Source organism: Ochlerotatus camptorhynchus, unplaced genomic scaffold (assembly GCF_037179485.1).
Source record: "Ochlerotatus camptorhynchus isolate MF236.1 unplaced genomic scaffold, CSIRO-AGI_Acam_v1.1 ptg000004l, whole genome shotgun sequence".
NCBI classification, from domain to species: Eukaryota; Metazoa; Arthropoda; class Insecta; order Diptera; family Culicidae; genus Ochlerotatus; species Ochlerotatus camptorhynchus.
In genome coordinates, this window is record NW_027040496.1 from 809786 (window position 1) to 830261 (window position 20476).

A 20476-nucleotide genomic window follows, 5' to 3' on the forward strand; every position below is an offset into this window, starting at 1 on the left:
ATTTTTTGGTAAACATATATGCATTTTATAACATTGTACGTTTATTTTTAAATTTACCCCTCCAAAATAAGTTTGGAATCAGAAAACTTGTAAAATTTTTGAACGCCGTTTTCTCATTTTCAGTTTTTTATAAATGGGACTGACTTGCGATTATGGGCAGTAAAGGTCTGTCAAACAATTATTGATCAATCTGCAATCTTCACAGAATATGTTGAATCGTGATCTGAGTTATTGGGCAATAGAGACTTTCAGAATATTGTCTGATCAACAACAAGACTTAGCACCTTCAACTAAACAAGACTTCATTTGTCTGCCGTAATATATAGAGGACTTTATAAAGGGTTTTTGATGTAGTATTACGTCTTTCGGCAAAATATTGGGGGTGCAATTTAAAAAAACCAAAATCGACCGCGTTACGAAAAGTAGTCAGGATATAGGATATATCCTGATATGATATGATAGATAAAGTAGTCAGGATATAGGATATAGGATATAGGATAGAAGATATAGGGTATTATAACTCTGTAAATAGCGAATGAATATTAATTCTAAACAAGGCAATCGATTGGAATGTCATCTACGAATCTGATAATATGAACACTTAAGCAATTTTCAAAAGATTACTATTGAAAATTGCACGAATGTGCAACTGTTGCTTTAATAATGAAAATTGTTACAGATTGACTGCGAAAAGCGCTTTCCCTAACACAGATTTAAAAATCGAATTCATTTCGATCTCACCGGTGGTATCCAGTGATTATCATCAGCAGCAGCAAAAGCTGCCCGCAAGCGCGAGCTGCAGCCCAGAAGAAGTTGCACCGCTACTGATCGGGTTTCAGTTGCTTATCGTGAGTCGCTGTGGGCCAAGTGCGTCACCGTTCGAAACAGCATACAGCTGGCCAGCTTCATCTGTGTTGAACACCTTAATAGCTCAGCATTACTCAACCATCACGACAAAACGGTCCTTTCCAGGACCATTAAATAGTATTTTCTGGACACTTCTCGCATTAACTTTCAAATAGATCAATCTCGATTCTCTTCATCGACTCCCTCTCTCTCTCTCTCTCTCGCTTTCGTTAATAACTAGGCTCCAAAAACATGTGCAGCTGTAATTATCGTCTAAAATGCTTAATACAAGTTTTTAATTCTTAATACGCCAATCGATAGGAAATTTTATCTGGGAATCTGTTAAAATTAAGGCTTTATCACTTTTCAAGATATCACCGATTGCCTGCAAAAATCGCTTTCCCTAACACAAATTTCAAAATTGAATTCCATCCGGTCTCACCGAACGGTGTTCTTTCAATTACCGCGTGTGGTGAGTGGAGGTGATCTCCAGTACACAAAGAAAAGCTCCACGCAAGCAGCTAGCTATCAAGGCTGCCCTCAACCGCTGATCGGATTCAGTTGCTCGTCGTGAGTCGCTGTGGGCCATCTATGCCAACCGCGTAACCCTCGTTCCAAACAACATACAGCTCGTCAGCCTCATCCGTGTTGAACACCCTAATAGTTCAGCATTACTAAACCATCACGAATAAACGGACCTTTTCAGGACCACCACAAATTATTGTTGTTTATGAGTTAATTTGCGTTCGCCTTGGTGCCAGCCACATCACCCTCAAAGCTCTTGCATCATGTATTGAAGTGGTACTTACAAATTATCGCAATGACCGAATACCACATGACCATATCAATTAGCCAGAAACACTGCAAATTAACGTAAGGCTTTCTCTGGAGAAAAGCAAAAAAACTCGAATTTACAAATTTTTAGCCCCTCCTATTAAGAGAAATATGCCAAAAAGATCTTTCTGAATTATGTTAATATAAGGGGCTTAAAATCTGAATCAAAAAGCATAAACGTAGGTACTGTCCAGTATGCTGAGTTCTGTGATTGATGTGTTTTCCCTAATACATATTTCATTTCCGCATCACTATCATCTCCAAGAACATCGATGAAAAATTCCACAGCATTGTTCTAAACTGGCTTCCAAGCTTCCAACTCATCAATGCTTTCAAGACCACAATAAACACTGACTGATAAAAGAGTTAACTAAAGAGTTCAAGTAAGAGCTTGTATCCAAGACATATCGTCCAGGACACCGACAGAGGACCTCAAAAACAAGCTCACAAATTGTTTTTGATTTTCAACCTTTCGAACTTTTTTCACTGATAAAGAATTAAGAAATCAATTTAATATTTACTATACTTTTGCTGTAACATCAGAAGTACCTTTCGTAATCCTACGTAAATCTACGGTCGTGCCTTGGATACAACCTTATACATTTTTTTTTAACCAAAAGTTGGTCTCTGCAAAAAAAAATCCTGATTAACCTTCTCTCTGAAAGAAATTTCTTAGGCGCATTATTTGAATAGCTGACCTAAATTCCTGATAAATCTGATGTCATGAAAAAATATCCAATATACTTATTGTAGGTATTTGATCAATTGAAAGTTTTATAAATACTTACTAATTAGCCTGCTATGTTGTGAAACTATCTTGGAGACATGATTTGATATGTTTAATAATTCAAGATCTTCAGATTGAAATATGATCAACCAAAAGTATTCGCAAAGTATCAAAAAGGCTTTATGCAAGTATTTGATCAACTAAAGGTCTGTGAAAAGATTGCTGTTATAAATTTTCTGAGAAACATGGTTGGAATTATTGACCACTTTTAGATCGTGAGAATAATACCTGGTCATTGTCTTGACAAAATATACAAAGTAACTTATGATGGTCTTTGAAAAATTGAAAGGTTTTGGAATACTATCTGACTATCCTGCTATTTTTAAAAATACATTATTTGATGTATCGAACAATTGGAGATTTTCAGAATAATTTCTCATCAGCCTGAAGCCTTGAGAAATTAACCAGAAAAAAATATGGAGACCTCAAGTCATGATAAAATATACAGAGAACATGATGCATGATGGTCTCTGGAATAATTCCTGATGCTATGATACGAGAATATCGAACGGACATGATTTAATGAACAATTGAATATCTTCAGAAAAATATCTTATCACCATATGAATTATCCAGAAACATTACGCACGTCCTCGATCATCTTAAGGCCTTTGCAATAATTCTATATCAACCTACTTTTTTGCGACAATATCTTTTAGACATGATTTGATTTATTAAACAATTAAAGGTCTTCAGAATAGTAGACAGAATATTTGGAATATTTTTTGAGCCACCTGGAAACACGAGAAAATATCCAAGAGGCAGTAATTGAAATGTTGGGCAGTTGACGATCTACAAAATAATACCAGATCACCCTGAAAACTTCCAGTGGTCTTCATCAATGTCTTTGATCACTTTAAGGTCTTTAGGATAATTTCTGAAGAAACTTTGTATCATAACAGAAAATTTTCGAGGCGTGGAAATTAGTCCAAAGACTTTCGAGTGAGTAAGGATATTGAAGAGAGATCAGGTATTATTCGGAAGATCTTCATCTGTCCAACAATTCAGACTAATTTGTGAGTTAGCTAGTACCATATGAGAAAAAAAGTGATTTTGATTGATGGATAGCCAGATATCTCCAGGATACCTTATAATAATAGAATGGTATCATATGAGAATATCTGAAGAGTCTGGTGAGTTCATGTCTTTTGGCACAAAATTGACTCCGTTGGCTCGGGACCACTTCAACTCGTTTCGAGCGTAGTAGCAGGATGCTAGATCAGGCCAAAAGAGAGTTGATTCTTTGTGCTTCCTTATGAATGGCAAGAGACGTTGATTGTTCCGGAAGAGATGAAGGGAGCGCTTCCAAACTAACATTTGTAACCGTTTGGTCACAAATTCATAGGTTTTTGTCATTTATGTTATATATTCAGAACCTTCACGTTTCTTGTGCAAAAACAGCAGTATACCACAGAAGTGATAGGGTTCTGTACCGCTGTAAAAATGTTGTGCCGTTACGTTATGTCCACCATAGAGCTTCAAACAACTATACAAAACAAGGATGACGGGATGAAGGAAAATTGGAAGAAAAGAACGGCCATTGCCCAAAATCGGCCTCTTTCAATATCAGGCGTCCGTGTGCTAAGACGCATTTCAATTAGCTAAGTGCAGTGGTTGGTGTTTTGAACGATAACCAGGAGACCCCCCCCCCTCCCCGACTCCTCCCCCCCCGCCCCCCCCCCCTAGCAGCAGCTAGTGTGCGCTAGGGAAATTTAACGTTCAGGTAACTAAATACACTGCAACAAAAACCGTAGATTAATTATGCATTCGTCCGATAGGACCTCTTTTATGTTGGACCTTAAAAAGGTCATCCGTCAGCACACGGCCGGCTCGGGACACTAGAAACAGTTTCCGAGCCTAATTTTTAAGGACCTAAACACTATTATCTGGCCAAACGTAGGCCATAATCGCAAAGGAGTTTTCCCTTCTCGGCTTGACCAAGGTGGCCTTGCCACGGTCGACCGATCGTGCCAACGAAGGACGACGCTTGCCATCCCACCGTCCAGCAACACCCGCTGGCCCGTAATCCGCTCACTTCGCCAATCTGGCGAGAGTTCCGGCTGCACAGTAGGACAGGAGTCACTGTGTCGGCCATACCGATTCACCATCAACAGCAGCAGTGGTATGCACCGGTACAGTAAACAACGCGATTAGGCTATACGACACATATTACACGAAATTGTGAACACAGAACAACACGCACAAAATACAGAAAGTGGCGAATAAATGCGTTTAATGAAAAGTGAAAGTTCTTCGTTTTTGTATCGCGAAACCCTCTGATTACCCGGTAGCTAGCCGACCCTGGGTGTTCCGGAGCTTGCTCTTGTCGCCTGAGTCGACCGGGTGCTGTATGTTTGATCTCCGAGTTGGTAGTTGTACATTTTCAGCTTTATAAGCCAACTTTTCCAGCGTTGTGCTGTAAAGTAGCTGAAAAAAAGCTGCAGCTTCTGGCTAGCTTCTGCTTGTATACAGCTACAAGCAGAAGCTAGCCAAATAGTTTTGGAGAGCGTTTACTCAACTTTTTTACAACCATTATTCAGTTTGTCAGTAGCACTGAATAACAGCAGCCAATAAACGCTAATGTCACTTCTATCAACATTCAACTTGTAGCTGCCAAACAAAGCTAATAAAGTGAAAACATTACTCACTTGATGGCTGCTACACAACCAACCACGCTTACTCAATAACATAAACATCAAAAGTGCTTTTTCAACACAGTTCGAAAAAGTAGTGTAAAATTCTGTTCAGTATGATGCACATAAATGGAGCGTCACATATCATATAAGTTTACATTATATATCATGTAAAGTTCTGAGACATTTCATGCAATGTAGCAAATATTGTATACAAAATCCCATTGTTGTAAACAACATTGTTTACAAGTAGCTCGGTTGCGTGAAATGAAATACAAGTTTACGTGAATGAATGTTTACATCACTATTAAAATTCAGAATTTTTATCTGTGAATAACTAAACACCTGTATTCAGCTAATAAACTGTGTTTCTACTACTTTGGAAGCATTTTTATAGTCAACTAGGTTTACTCTGCTCCTTTACAAAGCTGAAGTAACTAGTCGAGAAAAGTGATTCATGTGCACTATTATAAATCATCCACTCAACGGTATTATTGTACAAAGTCATGTATATTTGTTTACGGCAATTCAAAGTATTGGCGTAGCAAAGTTGGTAGTGTCAAGATTTGCCAATACGGTCGTCTCAAGTTCGATTCCAGGTTTCGGTGCAGGGTTAATAATTTGGTGGTGTGCTTATAACTAATTTCGGTTAATTTCAATCTCACAGCAAAATAATCTCAATCAATTCCTCCAACGAAAAAAACTTAAATAATATTTAAGGCTTCAAGAGAAAGCTGTGTGGTGATTATTGGATAACCAGGAAAAGGTTGAATAAGCACCTTTCAAGTTCGCACACAGCTAAACAGCAGGATAACAACTATTTTTTATATAAATGAAAATCAACATACATATGACCGATTTTACGTGAGTTTGAATGTTTACTTCTCATTTCTGAAGAATCCTCGGACTTTTCTCTTGATACCGCCCATTAGATTCTGTACAACTTTCTTTTTAACTTTTCGTTGTGCTGCAGACCAAATTTTCTTGAAGCAGTCAACAGAGCTTGCTTCTCTTCCATCTAGCTTAAGATGCCGTTTAATTATCGCCCAGTATCTTTCGATAGGACGCAGTTCAGGGCAGTTTGGGCCACAAAATCGACAAAATCGATCTCCCGTTTTGAAATTCGAAGAACTCTTCAAGCCACAGGAGCAAATGACTTGCCACACCAAATTTTTTTTTTCCAAACTTTTCGGTTTGGATGTATAGCAGATCATCAGGCACATCTGTCCTCTGCTCAGCGTTGAAAAATTGCGACCCGAGAAGTGTACTTGTATCCAATTTGATGTACGTCTCGTCGTCCATCAAAGGATAACGTCATACAAGTTCCGTGACCATATTTTCGAAGAAGCTTTCTGTGAATCCGTCCTTTTGTGTGCTTTTTGCTTCTAGTAGGTTCTGATATTGTTACGTTTTTTTGTTATATTCTGAACGCTAATGTCCAATTTTTTGGCAATTTCACAAACGGAACACGGTTTATGCGATTTCAAAAGGGGTACTGCTGCCAGCTTCTTTTTCTGGTCCGATGCCCCCTTTTTGCGCCCAGCTTTCGGTAAGTCCTCAAGAAAACACGTTTCTCTAAACATCTTAACAATCTTGAACACTGTAGATTTACTGCACTTCACGCTTTTTGCCAATTCGCGAAACGACAATTTTTCTGAAAACCATTTGTGCAGAATTGATCTGCAAGTTGATGCTGATCGGACCCATTGTTCGAAATTTCTCACTTTTTTTATGTTTTAGGTGTTTTTCCAAAATAAACAATGTTTTACACACTAAGCGTTCACAACTTTTCGTTCGAGAGGCAAAAAGAACGGGTTTTTCTCCTCCGTCCACAATGTGAGATAGAACAGCGCCCACACCATAAGGGCTAGCATCTGCCGCGACCACTATTGGTTTTTGAGGATCATAGAGCTGTAACAGATTATTCTTCAAAAAAGCTTCTTGAAAAGCACTCTTCAAAATCTCTATCCCAGACAAAATTTAAATTTTTCCGAAGCAATCTGTGCATAACTTTTAGTTCTGCTGAGATGTTAGGTATAAATTTAGAATAGTTATTTAACAACCCAAGGTATGATTGCATTTCACTAATATTTTTCGAAGATGGAGCGTTCACAATTGCATCTTCTTTAGATTGGTTTGGTCTTATGCCATCTTTGCGAATAGTGTGACCCAAATAATCCACTGATTCTAGGAAAAACTTTTTTCAACGTTTATCTTCACGTTATACTGACTCAAGAGTTCTAGAACATGATCTAAAATACGTCTACACTCCTCTAATGTTCTTGCTCCAATTAGCACATCGTCTGCGTCGCAACCCTCTACTTTCCCCAAAATCTGATCCATTATGCTTTGGAAGATCGATGGTGCAGTTGCCACACCGAAAGGCAATCGAACATATTGAAAAAGTCCAATGTGTGTATTAATTGTGAAATATTGCTGAGAATTCTTTAAAACATTCAGCATTCAGCCCCACGAAGGTCAATCACGCAAAAGAATTTACAATTCGCCAATTGCGCGAAAATTTCGTCAATTCTCGGTAACGAGTAATGTTCCGATCGTATATAAGGATTAATTGTCACTTTGCAATCAATGCACAACCTCAAACTCCCATTGGATTTGGGTACAACCACTATAGGAGAAGCCCACTTTCTATGTGATACTCTCTTTAAAATATTCTCCTCACAAAGTCTGTTCAACTCGGCTTCAATGGCAGAGCATTGTTGAAAAGGAGGCGAATAAGCCACGTGGCAGATAGGACTCACGTTATTTTCTATGATAACCTCCACTTCGAAATCTCGAATGAAAGTATTGTCGTTACAAATTACATTTGGTAGTTTTTTTTTACGCGGCACGTATCCTCCGCGTAAAAAACGACTCCAGTGTATTTCAATCGCATGGAATGAATAAGGGAACATTCAACATGGTTCATACTAACGATGCTCTCCTTGAACTTAATCCTACATCCGGGCCAGATAATATCCATCCATGTGCGTCCAAGCAGCGGTCTGAAAGCCTTGTTACTTTCAATCACTACTAGCGCTAGCTTTATGCCCGGACCACGTTGGTTTTTAGATACATTTGCACTAAATCCCCCGATTACCTTGATTCCCTGTCCCGTTATGATTGAAAATTCATCGTTAATCTTGAAGAACGGAATGTTCGAAAACACTTTTTATACAAGCAATCGTTTATTCCCGTTGTACAGGCTCCACTATCTATTTCAAATTCAGCTGGTCGACCTTCGACGTATAACACTTCCGTTACCACTCTGCTTTTTCTCAATGGAGTTTCATTTTCCACCGAGTTCAGCTGCACCCGGAGGTTAGCGATTTCTTACACTAGGTCCTCGCCAGCATCAACCGTACCTACGGGTTGGTTTCTCCTGGATTCTTGACTATAACTACGATACTGCTTCGAACTTTTGCTGTAACACACGTTTGCCGTATGGCCCTTCTTACCACACGCGAAGCACTTCCAACTTCTCGCTGAACACTTTCTCTGTTCATGGTCGCACCCACATTTCTCACAGACTTTTCTCGGACATTTTGATTTTTCAACTAACAAATTTTGACCGACTTTTGCTTCTGCTTCGGTTTGGTTTACCGTATTGCACCACGTGCGTACTCAACACGTTTTCGCGCACCTTATTATCCTTTTCCGCCAATTCCCAAGCCTGCTATCGTACACACCGAACACGAACCTATCACGTAGCGCTTCTTGCAAACACGCATTGAACTCACACTTTTCCGCGAGAGCTTTAAGCTCCACTACACATTCTGCAACTGATTGACCCACTTTTTAATCTGCCTGATGAAAATGGTAGCGCTCGGAAATCTTATTCACATCTAGCCTGAAGTGTTTTTTCAGTGACTTCACTAAATCACTAGGATTCACTGGTTGCAAGAGTTTCTTTAGAATGGCATAAGTGTCCATTGCTAAATGCGTCAAAAGGAACGCCACTTTTCTATCTTCCGGGACATCATGTAGAGGAAAGTGTTGAATCATCTTTTCCTCATACACCTCAAAGTCGTCACCCGTTACGTAATTTTCAAACGATCCGAAATTCATCGATACTCTGTTTGTACCAGACGCTCCAGCCACGTCACCTTTACCTTCTCCGGTCATTTTTAACCTCACTATATACTGATAAGACCTCAACTAGCCAAACCGGAAATACAATGGTTGTTTCGTTAACAGATATATTAGAGGTACCTGTGCGAATTTCGCTGCCGCGGTAAACTCCATTCATTCGCTACCGCTGCCGCTGCGAATAAATTGCGCTAGTTTGAAGGTGGCTGTCACATGTTAAACTTCAATTCATACCAGAGTATTGTATAACTTTATATGTGACTTGTTAAAGATAACACAGATATAAAAATTGATGCCGAAAACATCGTTGTAACGTTTTGGAACACTATCGGAACTAGTGATTTTTACAATAATTATAACTAATATTCCTGAATTGGATTTAATTAACAGCCATCGAACGCCAAATTCAATTTATGAATTTACTACAATATTATTTAGGGAGTCTGAACACTTGCTCAGGGATACCAGGGATTTTGTATTTGTATTCTCACGTGATATATTATAGTCTTTTGATACATACTAACCTGAACATGTTCTGTTTGCATCTCCGGAACCAGCTGACGATTCATAAAATCTGGTCAATAGTAAAAATTAATTTGATCCTTTTTGTATAGTTCTGTGCAGTGTTTTGCAAAAAGCAGTCTTCTAAAATTTAAAAGTACATAACAGATATTTATATTTTCAAAAATGTTAAAGGCGGCGTATCAAAATTCATCACGGCGGCACATCGAGTCAAAAACTTCAGCAGCGGCAGCGTGTGAAAAAGTATCGGTGGCGGCGGCGTAGCGCGGCGGCGCACAGGTCTAGTTGTAGTGCTCGTGATTCAGGCAAAAAGCTTTAAAAATGTGTCCTAGTCGAGAGGAACCGATTCCGAAAAATAAAGTTTTAAAGTACCCTGTTGTGTTTTTTGAGGAGAAGGGGTAATCAACCTCTGCACACCGGCACACAATGACAAGTATGACACAAAATATAATATAAAACGACATCACTTTTTTCTGTTGACATTTTGCCAATCGTTGCTAAGGTTTACTACTTTGTTTACTTCAAAGTAAGGGGGAAAAGAAAATGTTTTTGTCAGTGCCATTTTTATATTTTTGTCGATTTTTCAGCGAAATGGTCTTCAATGGTAATCGGAGATTGTATAATTGACGAGATTCTCCGTGTCCTTTTGCTTTTAACGGGATGAATCTCTACAGAAAGTCCACACGGCTTTTGAAAAAAAAAACTACAAGGGACAGCCCTATGTGGTTGTAAGCAATGGTGACATAGGACTACGTGGTCTTACAATAAATCTTATTTGTTAACTGCAGCAGAAGCTTGTGTTTTGTGAAGAAATAGGAATTTGAGCGGGGTTCTCTCTGTTTACACTCTTTAGTATCACGCACTGACATAGATGGCCCACAGCGACTCACGAAGAGCTACTGATTCCGATCAATAGCTGTGCGGCTTCTTCCTCCTTCTGTGGATGGTCATGTGGTCTGCAGCTCGCTGTGTGCAGGCAACCTTTCGTTGTGTACTGGAGAACACCACCGCTCACCATGCGGTGAGTGAATAAACACCGTTTGGTGAGAGTGGATACAATTCAACTTTGAAATCTGTGTTAGGGAAATCGCTTTTTGCAGGCAATCAGTGATAATTTTCAAAGCAACAGTTGCTCATTCGTGCAATTTTCAATAGTGACATTTAAAAAAAATTAAGTCTTAAATTTAACAGATGTGTAGAAATATATCTGATCGATTGGTGATACAATTATTGAAATTAGTCATGGGGCAGCTGAGTTATTAACGTTCAAAATCTTTCATTTTTTTGTTACATGTTCCATTTTCGGTTTTCACAAAGTGTACCCCCATATAGAAATCATAGACGTAGTCCTACGTCAAAAATTGTTTTTGGGGAAGTCCAAACGTCCAAAAGTCAGAGTCACCACGTCACGTAAAATAGGCCAGAATACGTGTTACCCCCAGATGGCCATAGGATCCGGACCAAGAGCCAATTGTATGGATAAGGATCATTGCAGCATGCAGTTCCGATTGCAGCACTAATGTACGATATCAACTACAGTCCAGTGAGGAACGATGACTGTGGAAGCTGATGGAGTCAGTGAATCCCATATTACTGGTTCGCAGTCTCTCTACACTCATTGGCAATTGGCTTCGCTGACGGCAACAGGAATATTAAGAAAGATGCTGCTAACATAATTGTTAAGGTAACCACACAGGAGGTAACGGAGACAATCTGATGCACGGTTTTCTTGAACGCAATCGGAACCACCAGCAGTTTCAGGGCGATTAATATGCGATTCCGGCATGACCAACCAAGGATACTAAATATGAAGGAACAACAAGCAGATACAATGAGCAGTTAGTCATCAAACAACTGCAACCAGCATTAAGATCCTAGACTGACATTTGGATACTGTTGGGAATTATTGGATGGAAGATGCTGATGAACGTATTAGAAGTAACAAGTTGAGAGCCATGCATGATCAAAAAAAAGGGGATTTACAGTTTTTTGTAAATGACCAATCTCTGCGGTTTCATGGAGACAGGAGACCCTCCTGTTCAAAAGTTCTAAACCATGGACGAAGTAGTTTTATTCCACCATAAAAAAGTAAGAAGTTGTATCCAAGACACGACCGTTGATTTGACTTAGGATTACGTGCTTGGAATGAATATTCGGTGACTGTGCTAGGGAAACCACTTTTCCCCATAACGTTTTCTGATGACAAAACTATGCATTTTCTTGCACAAAATGCACCGTATTTTTGGTTAATTTAATAGATTATAGTAAAAAATCAAAAATTCATTGGAGAAATTTCTTGCTAAAATTTTGCAATCGCAAGATATTCGCGATCAATCATATAAATTCGAGATTTGTTTGCTTTTTTCCAGCGTCCTGGAGAAAACCTTACCTTAATTCGAAGTGTTTCTGGTTAGTTGACAAGGTCATGTGGTATTCGGTCATTGCGAGAATTTTTATGTACCACTTCAATACTTTAGCGCATTTGACCACAAACGTTTAATTGCTGGATACATGAAATTTTATTCTTAAACAACAGGTGGTCCTGAGAATAACCGTTTTGTCGTTATGGTTGAGTATTGCTGAGCTATTAAGGTGTTCAACACGAATGAGGCTGGCGAGCTGTATGTTGTTTGAAACGAGGGTGATGTGCTTGACATAGATGGCTCACAGCGGAATCTAATCAGTAGCGGTGCGGTTTCTTCCTCTTTCTTCGGTGAATGGACGTTCACTGTAGCTCGTTGCTTGCGGGCATCCTTTCGTTGTGTACTGGAAAACGATGTTCAACGCCACGCGTCAAAAGCATTGCTGCTGCTGCTGCTGCTGTTGCTGATGACGACCGACCGGACACCACCACACACGGTGATTGAATAAGCACCGTTCGTCGAGACCGGATGGAATTCGATTTTGAAATCTGTGTTGGGGAAAGTGCTTTTTGCAGGCAATCGGTGATAATTTTGATCTCCGCTGCAACAGTTGGAATTTTGTGTTATTTCCAATAGCGACCTGTTGAAAATTGATAAAGTGTTTTTTTAGCAGATTTGTAGATGACATTCATATCGATTGGCTTATTTAGAATTAAAATCCATTCGCTATTGACAGAGTTATAAGTGTTCAAAACCTGATCACTGTTCGCTACGCGGTCGATTTTCGTTTTTTGAAATTGCACCCCCAATATGTTGCCGAAAAATGTAATCCTTCGTCAAAAAAACGTATTAATTTTTCCCTGAACCACAAAAGCAATAACCAGAGTCGGACTTGATTTTAGAGTAGAGTTCTAGCGTTCAGAATCATAAGGGCCTAACTGTGATGATCAATTCTGTTCAACGGTTTTCTCTTTGTATTACTACAGTTAAGTTAACTAATTTTCCGATTTTTTCTAATGGAATATAGTAAATAGCTGTATTAGCTAGCAAAAGCAACATCAAACGCACCCATGTCAAATTCAACTGAGTTATTAACAAAAGAGAAAATCAATAATTGCTCTTAGGCCCTTATGATTTTGAGCGCTATAGTTCTAAGATTAATATGAAGATAATTCCGCGAATTCATATAATTACCAGTATAATTCTAAAGATAATTGCAAAGAGTTTCTTTAAAGTATGCAAAGTAATTCTGAGTAGAGACCTGTCGACAGTTTCAGTAAGCATTTTGTCATAATTCTGAAAATAATCAACCGGAAATTCTCAACAGAACCTCAAAGAAATTCATAGCATAATTCTAAATTAATCCTGATTGAACTCGAGAAAAAAAAAACTTTAAATGATATGTGGGATTATGGCAGCACAAAAAACTACCACTAGATAAAAGTTCATTATTCAAGCATGGTATAATGGAGGGAATGCTTTATGATATATGTAAAGTTTCATTATTCGTAAACCAACAAGAGTTTGTAGGGAAATAGAACCTGGATCACGCCATTTTAATGATCTAATTAATTATAGACATCGAATCAATGCATCATTTCATTAAACTGACCAAAACACCCATTGCACGATTGATTGCTCCTTTTCTATAATAAATCATTAAAATAAAGATTGTTTGCTCCATTCTCACGCATTCGTCAAATCATTTCACGTTTCAAACATGATAAACGTAATCGATGTTTATTCGCTTTATCCGTTCTGTTCCAACAGGTTCTTCGTGGCGCATCCATATGTCCCAGCAAACGTGCAACCTGTTGGAGCAGGCCGGCAGTTACATCATTGAACCACGTGGACCAATCGAGATAAAGGGGAAAGGCAAAATGCACACCTACTGGTTGCTGGGCAAAAAGGGCTTCGACAAAGTGCTTCCGACACCACCGCCAATAGGGTAAGTCCGATTGAATGAAAGTTCATTCTTCCCATTGGGATTATTTTTTTTTACAATTTGAAATCGTAAATTTTTCCATGCTGCCATTTGACAGGGAATCACATGGGTAAGCTCCTGACCACCACACTTAATTTCAATTGCATTTTAATATATAAATAACGTAATCGCCTTTTTCAGCCTCGACATTGCAATACTTCGAAAATCACTCTTTCAATCGGAACAGAACAATCAACAACAGTACACGATTGCCTCCGGTAGCCACAATGGCTCCACCGCCAATCATTCATCCAGCCATTCACCGTCGGTGACGGGTGAATCGATAGATGTGAAGGTGGAAATCACACCACCCGTAGCAAGCGACAACCCGCATCTAGCTCAGTCGATTTCGATTGACTCGAACTCGAGTAACGCCAACAACTACACACTGAATATGACCGATTTCCAATCGAAAACGGCCATGCCAAGTCCTCAGGCACGGAAATTGTCCGAGATCGTATCGGAAACGACATTCCTCAGTGCGACCTCCAGCTTCAATCGACTGAATCCATCTCCACCAGGCACGACCTCGACTCGGTTGATCAAACGAATCGAAGAACTGATGGACCTAAGCTCACCGTACAACTACTACAAGTGTCTCAGTCCCAGCGAAAGCAATCTGTCCCAGTGCACGGAGAACAGATTTCACGGATACCAAATCAATCGATTAGATTGCTCCAGCAAACCGGGATCAACGCGCTTCCTAAGGCGACAGTTTAGTCTGGACAAAGACGACGTTTCTTCATCGATGCATACCAGCCAAAAAGCCACACTGGACACAATCTCCTCCATATCGATCGACCGGGAACAGCTAGCCCGGATGGGAACCCTATCGTCGATTCCATCCATCAGTTCCACGACTTCCGTATCACTCGGAACCAAACAGCAGCGCACTATCCACAAGCAACAGTCGGCCAGCGTTGCCCAGGACTTGGAGAAAATCGAAGAGATCCCCATTTCTCCACAGTCGTATCTGCTGAACCACACCACCAGTAGCAATAGCACTTCGAGTCTAACTTCGGATGTGAACGATAAGACGCGGACACGGTCCACCGAGCGGACCGTTCAGAATGGCAAAGAACTCTGTCTTAGCATCGAAGCCCTCGGACTGAGGTGAGCGTAGCTGAACTTATTGCGGTCTGGTCATCCTTGGTTATCCAGTAGTCTGGAGCGATGAAATATGTTCATATGCATTTCGATTCAGGGTATCACAAATCAAATGGCGAATACAAGGCTGATTGTTTCCTAGAGATTCCTTAGTGCTGTCCCTTGAGCAATAGAAAACTAAAATGCAAACTAAAATCGTTGAAAAGTTTGATATCTGCTGTTGTAAACACACTGTATCGTCGGATGAGACGGCTCGATTCCAGCCCCAAGCGGATGGCGTAAATATCAATTATATTATACACATTGGCATTCTCTCCCAGTTCGTTGATTTGTTTGTACATACATTTACAACATGTTTCGAAGATTTTATTTTAATTTAATTTCCCACGCCTTTCAAAATGAGCGCAAACCAAACAGTGCGGCATGGACTGGTTCAAAAAGTGCTCCGTACCGTGTTTGAACCGTCATTTGGATTGTTGAAAACAATCCACAGTGAATTAGGTATCAACCGGAGTTACGATGCAGCACAGTCAGTACAGACGGTAAGTGATCAAAGAGTGTAGTGAACTTACCGAAGCAGTACCTACACTGTTTATTTTATCTGCCACCGGAATAGGTTTAGATTAATTTTTACGTTACAGCTAATAATAATAATAATAAAAAAATATCTTACGGTTGGCCTCTCCGGCCAGCATGGATCAGCAGACAGCGCAGAGTGGTGCTGGTGGGTGGATGCTTCGATTGCAATCAAGAAATGCTATTGAGCTAAGTTAAAGTAAAGATATGTAAACAGTACTCATTGGCAAATTTTATAAGTAATGAGGTGAAGTGTAGCAAATTCTTTGGTATTTTATAATACGGCTCACATGAGGCATGCAAATTCTTATTCTCAGTCTAATTGCTTTTATTATATCATGTCTCCTTTTTCTTAACGCCGACTCTCAACAAAGTGTTCTTTTAGCAGCTTAGAGCTTACTAAGCCTGTGCCGTTTTTACATTTGCTATATTCTGTGGCAAGTACAATGATAATATATCATGAAGGGTGATACGGTCAAAATTTGGTCAATATCAACTTGACGTATTTCTTTCAATTTTGCATTTAAAAAACCAGAACACCCCTCATTTTGAAGGTGTGTGTGTGTAGAATGTTGCTCCTATTTTGATTTTGGAATTCACTCTTCAGTTGTCAAAATGCCGTCCAAGCAAGAAGAGCAGCGTATCAAAATTTTGCTCGCGCATCGCGAAAATCCGAGCTACTCGCACGCAAAGTTGGCAAAATCGCTAAAAGTTGCCAAATCAACCGTTACAAATGTAATTAAAGTGTTTGGGAAACGTTTGTCGACAGCCAGGAAGTCTGAATCGGGGGGAAATCGAAAACCGGAAGCCGCTGAGACGACAAAGAGAGTTGCCGGTAGTTTCAAGCGAAACTCTAACCTCTCTCTCCGAGATGCCGCAAATAAGCTGGGTGTATCGTCTACAACCGTGCATCGAGCCAAAAAACGAGCCGGACTATCGACTTACAAGAAGGTAGTGACTCCAAATCGCGATGATAAACAAAATACGACGGCCAAAGCGCGATCCCGGAGGCTGTACACAACGATGCTGACGAAGTTTGACTGCGTGGTAATGGACGACGAAACCTACGTCAAAGCCGACTACAAGCAGCTTCCGGGACAGGAGTTTTATACGGCAAAAGGAAGGGGAAAGGTAGCAGATGTTTTCAAGCACATGAAACTGTCAAAGTTCGCAAAGAAATATCTGGTTTGGCAAGCCAACTGTACCTGTGGCTTGAAAAGCAGCATTTTTATAGCTTGCGGGACTGTCAACCAAGAAATTACGTGAAAGAGTGTTTGAATAAACGTCTGCTGCCTTTCCTGAAGAAACACGGTTGTTCCGTACTGTTTTGGCCGGATTTGGCATCTTGCCATTACGGTAAAAAGGCGATGGAGTGGTACGCCGCCAACAACGTGCAGTTGGTTCCCAAGGACAAGAACCCTCCCAACACGCCAGAGCTCCGCCCAATTGAGAAATGCTGGGCTATTGTCAAGCGGAACCTAAAGAAGACCAAAAAAACTGCTAAGGGCGAGCAGCAGTTCAAGGCAAACTGGCTTTCTGCGGCGAAGAAGGTGGACAAGGTGGCTGTACAAAATCTGATGGCAGGGGTCAAGCGTAAGGCCCGGCAATTCGGATTTGGAAAAGCGGAAGCCTAACTGAATATTTTTCCTGAATTTTATACTAATTGAACTTGAAAAAGGAATTTAATTTGATTTTTTAAATAAACGATTTCACCGATTTACACGCGTTTTCCCTTGACCAAATTTTGACCGTATCACCCTTTATGATGAATATGAGCCATTTATGACTTTTCCAAACATTGAAAAATATTGTTTCACGCATCATAGCGTTGAAAAAGGTCACCAACAATCATTCAATTACAACAGAGGGGTGAGAATGGAGTACTGATTACAAAAATAAAAGTAAAATTGTTTTCATTAATTACATTTTGTATATTACATAAAAAAATTTATGACGGTCACTGCTATTTTACTTTGGTTTGTTTTTTCCGTCGATCTTGTTTTCCGTACTGAGCACCAATGCTACCGACGTGCCAGGAAGGCAGCTCTCACACCTGGACCCTACCTATCGACCCATCAACTCATGAACCGGGGACCAACGCACAGTGGTCGGAAATGCCAATTTGGTGAACTTAATTGTTTTGTGGTCAAACCGTTGACTTAATCCAAAAACTGTCTTCAAAAGAATTGTTTACAAAAACATTGCGCATATTATGACGATTTTCAATATTTATCATGGCACACTAGGAAAAAATTAAGAAAAATAACTTTTTTTGCAAAAGAGATAGAAGGGTAATTTTTTAGGCAAAGTTGTAGTACTTACAAAAATATGAAACTTTGTTGAAGACATCAAATTTGTATGACGAATACTTGTGAAGATATGAAGCGTTTTTGATGGAAACCCCATTAAATTCAGTTTTTTATGTATAACTTTTTTATAACAGTTTTTTTAAGTAAACAATGTTGTAAAAATGTAAACAACATACAAATAAAGGGTGTCCACGATGAAATTGCCACACACAAAATTGATTCGCAAAATTCGAGTTTTCATCCGATTGCCATCAAATTTTCAGGGATTGAGAAATAATTATTAAACTTCATTTTACCATTTTACTCGTATTTTATCTACAGTCCATACGCAAATGCCCGCACCTTGGCCTTAAACCCGGCCATAAGATTCTGCACAACCTGTGAATCAACCGTTTTTTGCATGTAAACCCATACTTTCTTCAGTTCCTCGACTGTCTTCACTACCTTAGGTCGTTTAAGAAGGTGCTGCTTCATAATCGCTCAGTACTTCTCGATGGGGCGGAGCTCCGGAGTGTTGGGAGCGTTGAACATTTTCGGCACGAAATTGACCTTATTGTCCGCATACCACTTCAGCACGTCCTTGGAGTAGTGGCATGAGGCCAAATCCGGCCAGAAGATTGTTGGGACGTTGTGGGCCTTCAGGAGAGGAAGCAGCCGCTTCTGGAGGCACTCTTTTATGTACACCTGTCCGTTCATCGTGTCCTGGGTCACGAAGGGTGCACTCCGCTTCCCGCACGTACAGATGGCTTGCCAAACCAGGAATTTCTTCGCAAATTTGGACATCTTCTGAGTGCGGACATGCTCCGGAACGCTGAACTTATCCTTGGCCGTGAAAAACAGGTTGCCGGGGATCTGTTTGAAGTCGGCCTTCACATATGTTTCGTCGTCCATGATGCAGCATTCAACTTTCGTCAGCATGTTGAGGTACAACTTCCTGGCACGGGTTTTGGCGGACTTGTTCTGCTTCTCGTCGCGATAAGGGGCCTTTTGTACCTTGAACGTTCGAAGCTCAGCCTTAGTTTTGGCCTTCTGGACAAAACTTCGGCTTAGGTGCAGCTTCTTAGCCACATCCCTAACGGAGGCGTTCGGATTTCGGTTGAAGGCCCCAACTACGCGGTTGTGATTTTTGGTGTTGTACGGAATACTTTTTCCTTCACTTCTGGGCTTCCGATCGGTGGTCAACCGTTCCTCGAACCGCTTAATCACTCGCGACATCGTGGAATTCGCGATTCCCAACGTTTTAGCGATGGAACGATGCGAGAGATCCTTGTTCTCGTGATGAATGCGCAAGATTTTATCACGCACGAGCTGTTCTTTCGACTCCATTTCCGCGAGTTTTGATCACAGGACTTTAAAACTTGTAGGATGTAAATAATGCACTATGAACTAAATCCACCCAAATTTTCATTAAATTCTACCCAACGGTTAAAAAGTTAGAGCAATTTCATAGTGTGGCAATTTCATCGTGGACACCCTTTACATATTTTTACTCAAGACAGTATGTCGCTAAAATCATTCCTTTCAATGTTATAGTACTTTTTACATTTATTTTTCCTTAACTTCAGCTGCATATAGGGAAGAAGGTGGCAAACCGGGACACAGCACCAATTGCTCTTTTTAAAGCTTAGACTCTCTACTACAAAGTAGTGAAGGTTTGGTTAGCGCCAATTCATAAGTGAGTGAATAAGGTCACGTTGAATGTTCACGTGTTTGGCCTTTTTCTATATAAACATAACCCTCTCTCCTCATTTATGAACGGTAAATTACGGATTATAGAAACAGATATTATCAAACTAATCCGTGAACAACAAGGAAATTTTCTGTATGCATGCATTAACAAAAGATTTTCTAAGCCAAGCACTTTGTGTACACTAACTCCAGTTGTCAATATATATTTTGGTTAGAAAAGAGTGAAATTAAAGCGGTGGTGCAAAACCCTATACCATCCTCAACAAGATACTGCTGACTCGTGCGAATTCAGTTGGTTAGTGAGACAAACCGTTCCAATGCTCTTTACTCACAAAGCGAAGGCCACCCACGCAAACCAACACCATCATAGGATAGGGGAAACTTCTACCTACACGATGATGGTGTTGGTTTGTGTAAGCGGCCTTCGATTTGTGAGAAATGGGCTTTGGAACGGTTTGTTTACAAATGCTGATGGGTCCTTTTCTATTGTTGATCCAGAACGATTAAGATTGTAAGTGAAATCCTTCTACGTTTTGAGTTAGTCTCAACGCCCATGCATGCAAACATCAGAAAACAGATTTGATAGTTACACGGTAATACGCAAAATACTCAATAATGACTATAAAGGACTCAATAATGACTAAATACGCTCGTTTTATTTTATTCTAGAGTAAGTAACTTTTACTCAGTTTCGTATTTGTATGCTAAATGGCAAAAACTGACTAAAATCAATATTG

At 39.9% G+C, this 20476-nt stretch overlaps 1 protein-coding gene across 1 annotated transcript in view; it reads left to right on the plus strand.

Moving 5' to 3' along the window:
- Nucleotides 1-15508, plus strand: part of LOC135714821 (uncharacterized) — a 464202-nt gene extending 448694 nt beyond the window's left edge. Inside the window, exons 14-16 of the mRNA XM_065238233.1 lie at nt 13845-14022; nt 14117-14128; nt 14200-15508. Of these exons, the coding sequence (XP_065094305.1) occupies nt 13845-14022; nt 14117-14128; nt 14200-15175 (1166 nt within the window). The 3' untranslated portion in view covers nt 15176-15508. The remainder of the gene's footprint in view (nt 1-13844; nt 14023-14116; nt 14129-14199) is intronic.
- The last annotated feature ends 4968 nt before the right edge of the window (nt 15509-20476 follow it).